General features: G+C 36.4%; 1 protein-coding gene across 1 annotated transcript in view; it reads left to right on the forward strand.

Moving 5' to 3' along the window:
- Positions 1–12,833, forward strand: part of LOC107667279 (reticulon-4 receptor-like) — a 112,862-nt gene extending 100,029 nt beyond the window's left edge. Inside the window, exon 2 of the mRNA XM_016458915.1 lies at positions 10,748–12,833. Within this exon, the coding sequence (XP_016314401.1) occupies positions 10,748–12,165 (1,418 nt within the window). The 3' untranslated portion in view covers positions 12,166–12,833. The remainder of the gene's footprint in view (positions 1–10,747) is intronic.
- The last annotated feature ends 412 nt before the right edge of the window (positions 12,834–13,245 follow it).

The raw sequence follows: 13,245 nt of genomic DNA on the forward strand, positions 1-13,245 counted from the left end.
ATTAAAAACTTGTTTCAGTTAGTTGCCAAAGCAACATTTAGTTTAAGTTGAAGCACTACAATTACTGGAAATAAAATTTATTAAAACTAAAACTAAAATTGAAATAAAACTGAAATAAAAAATAAATTAAACCTAAATAACTAATAACAAATAAAATGATAAAAGCACATAACAAAAGTACTAAAACTTAACTACAATTAAAATGAAAATAAAGTATAAACAAAAGCTTTGAATTCATTCAAAAGCTAATTCAAAATATGACTAAAAACTATAATACAATAATAATAGTAAAACAACACTGCTAGCAGTAGCAAGGAGCTATTAATGGTTTATGGCTCTGATTCTGCAGAGATGCAGATTGTATGTAATATAGGCTCTCTTAGGCACAATACTAGCCTCTGAGTATTAAAACTATTAGTTATGACTATACTGAGTGTAGATGAAGCTTCGGGAACAGTTATGAATATAATATGATTATAGTTGTGTTTGTGTTTATTTTGGCTTATAATCCAGGTGGAGCATGTGGGCTTGTGAGAAATGGGATGGGGAATCATAATAGTTAGCAAGAGAAGTGCATGGCATGGGTGGGAGGATGAGAAAGGGAGAGAGAGCTGGAAAGTGTTATCATATATATTCAGACTATTAATATGTTTGATATACTAATCAGATTGGGTCAAGTGTTATGGAACTGAAACCTCACTCACTCACTCACTCACTCACTCACTCACTCACTCGCTCGCTTGCCCGCCCACTCACTCACTCACTCACTCACTCACTCACTCTGCCTTCATTGAAAATCCATCATTAAAATAAAGCAGTCTCAGCTCTGAAACACAATGTACAGTCTGGAATGAAAAACAAATGTTTCTAGCTACTGAGCTCAAATTCATGACTGTTGGTTCTTTAATGTGTCATAATGCTATAGAAATTAATACTTATATTTAGCAAGGACACATTAAATTGATCAAAAGTGACAGTAGAGACAATTACTGTATAATGTTACCAAATATGTCTATTTCAAATAAATGCTGTTCTTTTGAACTTTCTATTCAAGAATCCTAGACAAATCAAGGTTTCCACAAGTATATAAGCCACACAACTTTTTTTAAGATTGATAATAATAATAATAGGCTAATAAATGTTTCTTGAGCAGCAAAACAGCATAATATGATGATTTCTGAAGGATCATGTGACACTGAAGATTGGAGTAATGATGCTGAAAATGCAGCTTTGCATCACATGAATAAATTAGATTTTAAATTATATTCAAATAGAAAATGGTTATTTTAAATTGTACTAATATTTCATAATATTATTGATTTTACTGTATTTTTAAACAAATAAATGCAGCCTTGGTGAGCATAAGAGACTTCTTTCAAAAACATGAAATCTTACTGACCCCAAACTTAATTTAAAAAATAATTATGGTCTTCCATAGTAAATATTTGTGTATTAAATCTGGAGATAAGGAAAATCAACCTAAAATGGCTTACTTATACAGGTGCATCTCAATAAATTAGAATGTCGTGGAAAAGTTCATTTATTTCAGTAATTCAACTCAAATTGTGAAACTCAAGCTGCTTTTAGAAAAAAGTATTTTTACTTTTGTATAATGGGAATGTGTTGGCCAAGCATTTATGTTTGCATTTGCGAACTTGCACAGTATGTTTCTGGCTTCAATAGTAAACCAAAGTGTCTGTGTGCGATTCTTTATTTATTTTTTACGCAACCTGCTCGATTCTCTGTTATTCATGAACCATCTGGCAAACTTAGAGCATGTGGTGCAGACGGCAGACACAAATAAGTCCTGATCTGCTTCGCTTTGCTCCAGCATCAATAAAATCATCTGCATTCCACAGCGCATGCTCAATGTTACTGCAGAACGCTCGGACATCTGTTCTCCTTGAGCATCCATCTTCACGTTTCTGTCCCAACACCTTTCATCTCTGTCACCTTTCCTGTTGCCTCTTTACTCTCACCCAATATCTCTTCTAAATGTCCCGCTCCTCTGCCCTTTATCTTTTTCTGGTGTCCTAATCTTTTATGTCCAGAGGATGTGTGTTAAATATATTGAATGTCTTCATGTTTAGACAGTATGTCTAGATGTTTAGGGACATTATTTATTTTTTTATTTTATTTTTTTCTGGCTTACTTGGTGCCCTGAGATGTTTTTTTTTTTTTTCTAAAGAAATTAATACTTTTTTATTAAGTAAAGAGGCATTAAATTTAATAAAATTGCCAGACATTTATGAAAAAAACAAATATATATATTTAAATAAATGCTGTTGTTTTGAACTTTCTATTCATCAACGAATACTAAGAAATGTTTCAAGGTTTCCACAAAAATATAAGGCAAAATATTAAAACTCCTTTTTTTTAATATTGATAATAAGAAACGTTTCTTGAGCAGCAAATCAGCATATTAGAATAATTTCTGAAAGATCATGTGACACTGAAGATTATGCTGAAAATTCAGCATTGCTTCACATGAATAAATCACATTTTAATACAGTATATAAAGCAGTTATATTAAATTGTAATAATATTTCAAAATATTACTGTTTTTACTGTATTTTTGATCAGAATTACAGACTTTAAAAATATTTAAAAATATATTTTTTAAGATTTGTAAGATCTTTTTAAGGCCCCAAACTTTTGAATAATGGCATATATTTAGTGTGAAAGGCGATCTGGGCTCAAATCCCAACCTAATGTGCACTTTTTGTTTTTAATTAATCAAGTAAAATTGCACTTGAGAACCAGTGATCATGCTTTTTACATCTTTGTTTCATGGGAAAAGCAGTCATATGAGCTTGAAGCATCTGTCTTTTAAGCTTTTTTTATATTACTCAAAAAAAAAAAACACATTCAAACTGCCTGCAAAAATTTTCCTTCTTAACCTCTGTGGCTTTCTTACACCAGACTAATAAGTGCTATGACTCTTGTGATAGTCGCTCAGACAGGTCACAACAGGATCAGAAAAGAGTCCAAATTAATTCAAAACAAAGTCAAATAAGAAAAGGGGAAAGCAGACAAAGGAGGTGAAATTATATTACAGATTTTGCCGCAAGGGGGAAAAAAGTAGCAATTAACAAAGTTATTGAGAGGAGCTGAGAGAGAAGAGCCTGCCATCAGCTACAACACCTACATCTACACCAACACTGCTGCTGCTGCTCATGATCAGATGTAGAGGAATTAGAGGCGGATCCGTTTAAACTCATGACCGTTTGTGTTTACAGGTCAATAATACCTACCGGGTGTTTAGAAACTTGCTCCATCCAGTCACAGTGAGGAGAACACTGGATAGGTACTGTTATTTCTGAACAGTTCATCCCACCAGTGCTGCTTCTGGCTGTGTGTGTTGCTTAAAGCTCTGTATCTGATCTGAACAGTTTGTTTTGTCATCATGTCACATGTAATCTTTTTTAGGCCAACCATGAACTTTGCATTACCCTGGTTCCCTTGACAAAAACCCAATATGATTTTTCCATTGGATTTTGGATTACTGTAGAAAATAAGCTCTCTGACAAACAAAGTTTATGATTCTTACACATTTTGTTCATCATGATAATCTTCACAAATTAAGTTGAGTTTACCTGTTCGGCGTGATGACGTTTAATGTCTATGACTTATGTAGTCGCATTTAGCCATGCAAAGTTCTTAATTCATTTTTATTATTATTTTTTTTTTGGCTTGTTATCTCAGTAAAAATGTCTAAACAACACATATTTACTGGTTTATAATAATATAATTTTTTTTCTTACCCCATTTGAAATTTGCAAATAAACATGTAAACCTCACTAAATTTAGTTTTTTTTTTTGTTGACAAAACTAAAAAATAAAAGGGGTAAGAAAGATATTCAAGATTTTTCTAGAAATCAAGGTTAAAGATGACAAAAATACAGTTTAAGTTGAAAATTATGCAAAATTATGCTTTTCATTGGGTAGCTGCATTTTTGTCACAAAATTTTGATTAACCTTATAAGTGGACCTCTTTCTTCAAGTCTTGTTCTTTGATCTTTTCAACATTACAATTGAAAGTAGCATCAATTTTTAAAATAAGTTATTTGAACTGTATTGCTATTTTTAATTAGTAAAAGTAATAAAATCTATATCCAGGTATTCACTCAAATCTCTAAAATTGGTCATTTCACTTAACAAAAATGTTTCATTTAATTTCAGTTAACAAAAATGGATGAAGTCTCGATCACTATTTTTTTCTCCTTCTCTCTACATCTAAACTTGGCACTTGATATCAATTGGTACTTTAATTCTGCGGTTAATTGGCCTTCAGAAAGCTCACAACGAAGCGGAACCAGTGGGTGCTAAAGAAGCTTGAAATGTGGTGAATTTATTTTTATATTTAGCTCCCTGATTAAGATGTTGGCACTGTCGCTCATTTGTTTGTTCAGAGGTAATGAGTCTAATTAATGTCAACTATACGGAAATGAATAATGCTATGTATTCATGTAATGCAGAAAATGGCGCTGACGGGGAATGAATTGGCGGCAACTCAAATGCCCGCAAAACCTGTCAATGCAGTCCTAGGGCAGCTGGTTGTCAATGCGGTCCTAGGGCAGCTGCATTTTTATGTAGGGTGGTTGTCATGGCGTTGCTAGGGTGTTCTGGGTGAATGCTTGCCCACCCACAAGTCACATGTTCTATTGCACTGCAGTATTTTTTTTTTCTTGTTTTGCATTTAAATGTATTAAAACATCCATAAAGATGCATAAGAAGCAAAACTGCCTAAGACATAATACTTGTTTTCAGAGAATGTGTCTTGAAATCAGTTTATTTTCCTTACCACTGGTGTTTTCTTTTTATGCATGAATTTTTAGTTAGGTTTAAGCTTAAATCAAAACAAAACCATCTCAAAACAAAACAATTCGCTAAAGAAAAATCGTACAATTATTAAAAATCCAAAATTACAGCTAGTACGTATAATTAATAATTAGTATGTACAGTACTGAAGCAAAATTATCTTGTTTTAAGGATTGTTTTAATGAAAAACAAGACAAAAAAATATCGATTAGGAAAATAATTATCGTACGGGTCCAATGTATGGGTCTATGCCAGTTTTGGGCTGGTAAGGGCTGGGAAGCGATTCATTTTTATTTATTTTTTATTGGGGAAATATAAAGAGTACAGATAAGCTTAACAGAATTCAAATCAGAAGTGCCTCTGAATTTTCCTTATGCAAACAAAGATCTAACCAAGTTATAATTCTTTCTGCAGTTATTATCTATATATACATATTTATACATACACCTGCATACACAATAAACATAACAATCCTATACATGCACATGCAATCTAAGTATACACTGTACATGCAGACATATGCACATATTTTCTAACATACTATACAGAAAGTCCTAAAACAAAACAAGACAATTCTACACCCACCCGCCCGACCATTCACCTACCCACCCAACCACCCACCCTCTGTCTGCCTTATACGCACCACATAGGGAGGAATACTAAAAAAAAAAAAAACGCCAGGTTTGGAATGGATCTTAGATCCAACTCAATTTAAGTCAACATCCCTCTCTTCCAAGTCTCCTTTGCCTTCTTCCCCTAAATACCTTATAAAGGGTTCCCAAGTTTTAGAAAACTGTAGTCTCTTATTCCTTAGACAGAGCCGTATATGCTCCAAATGTAGTGTATTTGTGAGTTCGTCAAGCCACAGCTGGAAAGGAGGTGGCAGTTTATTTTTCCAGAAGGTTAAAATAAGCTTTTTGGCCGTTAAAAGTCCGTAGGAAAGAAATCGTTGTTGAGACTTGGACAGACAAAGCTCATGTCTTGAAACACCAAACACGATTAAAAACTCATCAGGTTCAATATGTTGTCTAGTGCGATACAATTTTTAAATCTAATTAATCGCAAATTAATCGCTCATCAAATTTGGCTGAGAAATTGCTCCCAAAAGATCATTTAAAGTCATTGTTGTGTAAAGCATCAAACAGACATTACAAAAAGAAGCTCAAGCAAGAAATATTTTGTTTGATCAAATTTATTACATATACTCTTTTGGACCATGAGGGTGAGCAAATGATGACACAATTGTCATTTTTGGTTGGGTGAACTATACCTTTAATAATTTATTTGATTACTTTTATTATTATTACTATGGAAATATTAAATTATTTCTTTAATGAAATGATACTCTAAATAATAAACTAAATAAGCTAATAAACTGGTGGTAAATGTCTTAATGATTAAGTCAGAGTCATTTATTCATTCATTTGATTCGTTCAAAAATTACGTTATTTTTCACCGTAATTAATTAATTAACGCGTTAAATTACCAACCCTAATATATATATATATATATATATATATATATGTTTTTTTGGTATTTTTAGTTAAATATAATAACTTTGTGCAGGGCAAGCTACATTGCGTTAAAGTTTACAATTTGGAGTTAGTAGTTTGTTTAAATCCATCCACTCCATGTCCAAAACACCCTGTTGGTCTCACGACAGTGGCTGCTATTACTTGTCAAACCCACTTGTACGGTTGAGATAAAAATGGTGTAAATGTCGTTTACATGCTCTCCATATGCTGGAGACATATGCAAATGTGTTAAGTCCGGGATTTCCACTCGTCCCCGCTGCCTCTCTCGCTCTCTCTCTCTCTCTGTGCACAATTATCTCAAGTCCTTGTTCAGTATTCTGTCTCCTTTTGTTTTCCATACAAGTAATTAAATTAGACAGCGGAGAAGTATCCTTGATTTCGCCTCCCTATTTATCAATGGTTTCTTCGCTCTCCCGTGGCGTCTTTTATATCAGGATGAGAGCTTTTCACACAAGTGGAGAGACAAGCAGCAATCAGTGCATTTTATGCAAAGCTGAAAACACAGTTCGGCTTGTCAGGTTTGCAAGAGGGTGTTCCTCAGCACGTTGAACGGTGCTCTGCTAATAAGCTCGTCATTTTAGAATGCAGCTTGGCTTCTCTGCAAAATGAGTAAGTGGTCGACTGGAGTGCCGCCACTATTATGAGTGATTCTCTTGAGTTTAGAAAAATACCAGAGGTAATGCAAAACTAATAGGTCGGTAAACATTTTGAGAATGCCACTATATAGATTGTGGCTGCAATGCAATAACTTGTTATGAAATGGGCTGTTGTTTCGATGGCATGACAGGATACTGGCATCCCCTTGACAGAAAAGGAGAAAAACAGAAATATAAAAAGGCAAAGCGGGGCTCCTTACTGGGATTAGAGAAAGGAGAGGCATGACCGGCATACTGATGGAGACGAGGTAGAAAAACATTGAGTGCTCATATGTAGTCTGTGTCTGCCAAATGGCCTTTACAGTGAAGGGCGCCCGGCAATAAAGGACATGGCTATGTGACTGTCCAGGGGACGAGACAATGCACTGAAATAATTGGAGGATGGTGTATGACATTTTGAGTAGCTTTACTCAGCACTAAACAGATGAAAGACACCGAGGAACCCCAAGATTAGAACGGTCGGCTACAGATGAAAAAAAAGGGAGCTTTGAAAGCGGGTCTCCGCCGTGCATTGTGTGGGTGGGGATAGTCCGCTAATGACTAGAAGATAAAACAGGAGGTCTGGTGGATTCATGAAGCCTAACGTTTCAAAGCGCAGAAATTGAATATTTTTATCATCGGAGAGGGTGAAAGAAAAGCGCTGTGAAGCAGAAAGACAGAGAGGAAGGCTGACAGCTCACTGGTGGAAGATGACAGGAGCGGGAGAGGGAGAGGGAGGATATTTGAGGGAAAGTGTAACACAGGGATGCTGTCAAGCCTCAAGCAAGCTCCATTTAACAAGCTGCAAGATTGAGGGACGGAGAAGAATTCAGGGAGCCGCGCAGGAGCGTCCACAGGCTCCTCTGCCTTCTGTATGTGTACGTGAAAATCTCACACATTGGTCTGATTATGTAAACGTGACGGTTGATGAAACAGTTGGTGAATGGTCACAAAATAGAGCTATTGTCAGTCCATCATCTAGATAGAATGATAGAAAGAAAGACAGACAGACAGGCTTTATTTTGGCAAATGTGTTCATGTAGGCGTTTTCAAGGGCCAGTGTGAATAAACCTAGATTTAAATTAAAAGAGACAAGATAGTCACATCATTTTGGATACGTATTATTCATATCCTGCAGTGTGTGTTTCATTCATACTCGAAGCCGGAGAGCGCTCTCGTGCTGAAAGTCCAAAACAGACTCAGAGAAGTAGTAATAACTTTTGACATGCCAGGAAATCCTTAATATGGACAAAGGCATCCAGTTATCACTGCAGCTAAGCTGAATAACAAGCATAAACCATAATTGATGAAACATGAAGACAATCAACGATTGCGACAATATATGGTTTATGTGTGTTTTTCAAGTCTTCTCCAGGTAATAAAGTATATGAATGATACAGTGCTAACCGACATAGCATTTATTACAGTACAGAAGCTATAAAATATATTTTCTGCCTTATTCTGTGATAAAAATGGAAAAGTGTTTGTAGTATATAAACCAAACATATTCATAAAATTGTCATTAGGAAAATATATATCAAATATATTATAGATTACAAATTATTGGTTATTGTCCAGCAGGTTTTATTTCTTAACCAATTAAAAGACAAGAATGTTTTTTGTCAATTAGACACACATACATAGACAATTATTATTATTATTATTACATTTGGCATTTCTGTCCCCCTCACTATCTATCTATCTATCTATCTATCTATCTATCTATCTATCATTGGTTCATCATCTCTCTCTCTCTCTCTCTCTCTCTCTCTGTATGTCTATCTATATATCTTTCTAGTTGATATTCTCAGAAGGCTTCAGAAGAATCATATGCTGAGGACTGTTGACATGTGAAGCTCAAATTGTCCAGAGATGAATATTTCTCTGAATCAATCTCTCAGTGATGTATGATAGAATTCTCATTGATGGTCGTGATTTATCATCTGGTCTACATAATGGCTGGCCTCAAGAATGAATGAATAAAACCAGCATCGCTTATCTGAGTGCCTCCCGTGGATAAACCCACTCTCATACACATCTGTGCCACATCCATCCACACACACACACACACACACCCACACACACCACTGGGCTTCAGATTAGAGATGAGAGGAGGCCATCTTATCTGTAACACACCAGAACCACTTCAAGTATGTTCACACTCGCTATACTCCCATGAGACTCAAAGACCTAAGTCCTTCCCCTGGCCCCATCTCACCCAACCACGCATCGAACACCCACAGCACACTTATCTTCCTCTGGACAGACTAAATGTCAACCCTTACACCATGCAGGAATGTGATTAGCTCCATCGTTGCTATTAGCACTAGCTAATTTCGTTCAAGGCTCCCTCCAGTGTTTCATCTATCGGTCCTCTCAATTGACTGGCTTTTCTCGCTTGCGTTGGCTGATGGATGGGAATGGATCCCGCGGCACAAATTTCTGCTGGTAGCATTCATACATGCAGGCACAAGTACAGATAGGTCGTGCGCTCACATGCAAGCAGGCATTTTAGAGCTGTTTAACGTATAGAAGAGGACATTTGGTTGCGGTGTCTGAATTAAATACATGCTGTTTTCAACTCATTTGAAATGGCTTATATTACATTAAAATTTTTATTTTTTAAAGGTGAAGTAATTTCCTGGAGAGATTTACTGTATAATTTCTTTCCTTTAAAATGTGCATCTTTTTTCCCCAGATAGGCTATATATTAAAAGTATTGTAATAGATGTTTGATATTATAAAGTGTTGATTATTAAATGTACTGTAATGAATGTAGTTAAACTCTGAATTTTTATTTATTAATAAAAATGCAATTTATATTGTCGAAAGAAAAAATGCATTTTATGTTGTCACTAAAGGCAAAGCTAATTATGAAAATATATGGACATATTTACTTTTTATTATTCCGCTTCTATTATAACATTTCTACATACAGTTTGTTTAACCCATATTAATGTTAGATACACATTATAAATGTAGCTTTAAGACATTTTTATTTAAATTGATTTGTAAATACATTTTTTTAATTTTTTTGTGATATGTATCATTCCAAAGCAACTTGAAAAGTTGAAGATTTGTTAATGTTTTTGAAAGACGTCGCTTGTGCTTATCAAGGCTGCATTTATTTATTATATAAAAAAAAAAACATTAATATTGTGAAATATTATTACAATTTTCTTTAAAATGTAATTTATTCCTGTGATGACAGCTGAATTTTCAGCAGCCATTACTCCAGTGTTCAGGGGTCATATTGTCATTTGATCCTTCAGAAATGTGTATGTATATAGTATATCTATAATACAGAAATCAAATATATGTAGATATATGCTAATAATTTCTTATTATCAATGTTGAAAACAGTTGTGCTGCTTAATAGTTTTTGTGGAAACTGATGTAGGCCTATTATTTTTCAGTATTCTTTGTCTTTGGTAAATAGATAGTTAGACAGTTAAACTGTTTATTTGAATTAGAAATCTAATTCAAATAAACAGTTTAACGGTCTAACTTCGTAAATTACTTTAAATGTCGTAAATGTCACTTTTGAGCAATTTAATGCATCCTTGCTGATTAGAAGTATTTAAAAAAATATGTTACATGATCACAGTTAAACATTCCCCTTTTTCCAGCTCATGTAAAATTGTTCAGCAGATCAACAGATTTAACAGCAAACATGAAATCATGTCTCCTGCCAAATGAAGTAGCTGATGTCTTGGCCTTGAACTGACCCCTTGGCTTTTTGTCTCTTCTCGACAGGTGGTCACCTCCTCTGCCTGGTGTTATGGTTTAACCTGGTGCCAGTGATGAATGGCTGCCCAGCAAAGTGTGTGTGCTACAGCGAGCCGAGGCCAACCGTGGCCTGTCAACAGCAGGGTCTGTTTTCCATTCCCACCGAGATCCCCGTCCGAAGCCAGCGAATATTCCTCCAGAGCAACAAACTGACAGTGGTCCGATCGACCAGCTTTAGTTCAGTGCATAACCTCACCGTCCTGTGGATGTACTCGAATAACATCAGCCATATTGAGGCGGGGGCTTTTTACGGGTTGGAAAGGCTGGAAGAATTAGACATAGGCGACAACAGCAACCTTCGCATCATCAGTCCCACTGCGTTTCGGGGTCTGACCAAGCTGCATACCCTTCACCTGCACAGGTGCGGGCTGTCCGAGCTCCCGGTGGGAGTTTTCCGAGGACTCTTCTCGCTTCAGTATCTCTACCTGCAGGATAATAACCTTCTGGCGCTGCACGACGACACTTTCCTGGACCTGGCCAACCTCACCTACCTATTCATACATAACAACAAGATCAAGGTTGTGACCGATCACATGCTGCGAGGTCTCATCAACCTTGACCGCTTGCTCCTGCACCAGAACCGCGTCATACACGTGCAACAGCAGGCTTTCAATGACCTTGGCAAGCTGACCACCTTGTTTCTCTTTTTCAACAACCTCACGATGTTGACAGGAGAGGCCATGAACCCGCTGGTGTCCCTCCAGTACCTGAGGCTCAATGGAAACCAATGGATTTGTGACTGTCGAGCCAGGCTGCTGTGGGACTGGTTCAAGCGCTTCAAAGGGTCCAGCTCTGAGCTGGAGTGCCACCTTCCGACCTCTCTAACCGGAAAGGACCTTAAGCGACTGAAAAGCGATGATTTGGAGGGATGCGTGGACTCCCCGTCACAGGTTCAAACCAGTATCTTCAACACCAAGGCACGCTCTGGAAAGTTCCTCTCGCTCGACGATCCTCTTGTCGAAAGCATTCCCAGGTGCTGTCTTTCGGATAATGACAAATCCTCCATTATCTCCAGTAAGTCCCTCCCGGATCCTTCATCCTACAACAGCCGACAGATCACCAACAATCCCCTGAAAGAGAAGGAGAACATCTCCAAGACCAAGTTTCGGGAGGTGGAGCGAACAAAAAACGACACTCATAATAAGCAGAGTCTCAATGACGGTCCTTTGGGAACCATGTCCAACAACCTCGACCAGACCTTGGACAAAATCAAACCAGATCTGATGGACAATCTGGAACCTTCTACAGCACCAAACAGAAAGAAAAAAAAGTGCTCCAAAAAGCCCAAATCAGACCAGTATTGTCTAAAGGCTCATGGATCCACCGTTCAAGTATTGGCCGTTCTCTTTCTCCCCTTGTTCTGGTTGTCTCTGGCTTTGTCCTAGTTCATACTCTCGTCCATCAGTTTGCTCTAGACAATGACACAAAATACCTGCAGTAGCCTACGTGGACAGGCAAAAGACGATGAATAGGGGGTTACGATGTTGCCCCGCATGGTTGAGAATAAGTTGTAATGCTAAAGACGAATTAAAAGAAATGGATGCCTTTACAGAATACATGAGATCTAATGTATATAAAACTCGGTGCCCAAATGTTTGTTCTATGTACTTTTAATGTGCTGTGTTTAAGCAACACTGCGGAGAGTTCCCTATTCCCACATCACTTCCAAAAAACATTGATCAGAAAGTGACTATTGTAGATGAACCACTAAATAAGAGAGAAAAAAACCCTTAAAACATGACTAAAGTACACCAGTGTGCCGAAAGCACCCAGGAATGTTGCCGAGAAGAAACCGAAGGGAAGTGACGTTTTTTTCACCCCCAATACATTTTTTTTTCTTTTAAAAGTGATACATTTGTTCTTTGCTGTTTTTTATGTTTCTAAGTATTTCAGTAAAGACAAACATTTAACTCTCCCCAAATACGTGCTATGTTCTGTTATGTTCCGTCATGACACACACTGCAGGTGGCATCTTGGGAAGGAATGCTGTCTATTTGTTCACCGAAATTGCGATGGAATCATAGATATGCATTTTATTTAGCTGGTGTACATGCATAAATATATGACAAATAAAATATCTCATTTTTTTACAGTTGGCTTCTCATGTGACTGAAGAACATAGCATAGACTATATTACATGTAATATTATAGGTATATTTCAATTTTTTTAAACAAATTAAAAAATATATGTATATTCCATTAGGATTGAAACCTCAAAGGCACACATTTCTGTTCATTAATGAACTTTAACACAATCACTAATGATTCATCCATGTGTGAAGCTCAGAAATTCACAACTTGCAGCTTGCCAAAATCACCAGACATCTTTCATAACCAAATTAGTGAATGTGACACTGACTGAATTTGAGACTACTCCTCGTAGTACAGGTTTCTTCCACTTGGCATTTACCATAGGGGACTTTAAAAAATATTATGATGTTTGAGAAGCATTTGTGTGTGGTGTA

The sequence above is a fragment of the Sinocyclocheilus anshuiensis genome, unplaced genomic scaffold, assembly GCF_001515605.1.
Source record: "Sinocyclocheilus anshuiensis isolate Anshui unplaced genomic scaffold, SAMN03320099.WGS_v1.1 scaffold373, whole genome shotgun sequence".
Taxonomy (NCBI): domain Eukaryota; kingdom Metazoa; phylum Chordata; class Actinopteri; order Cypriniformes; family Cyprinidae; genus Sinocyclocheilus; species Sinocyclocheilus anshuiensis.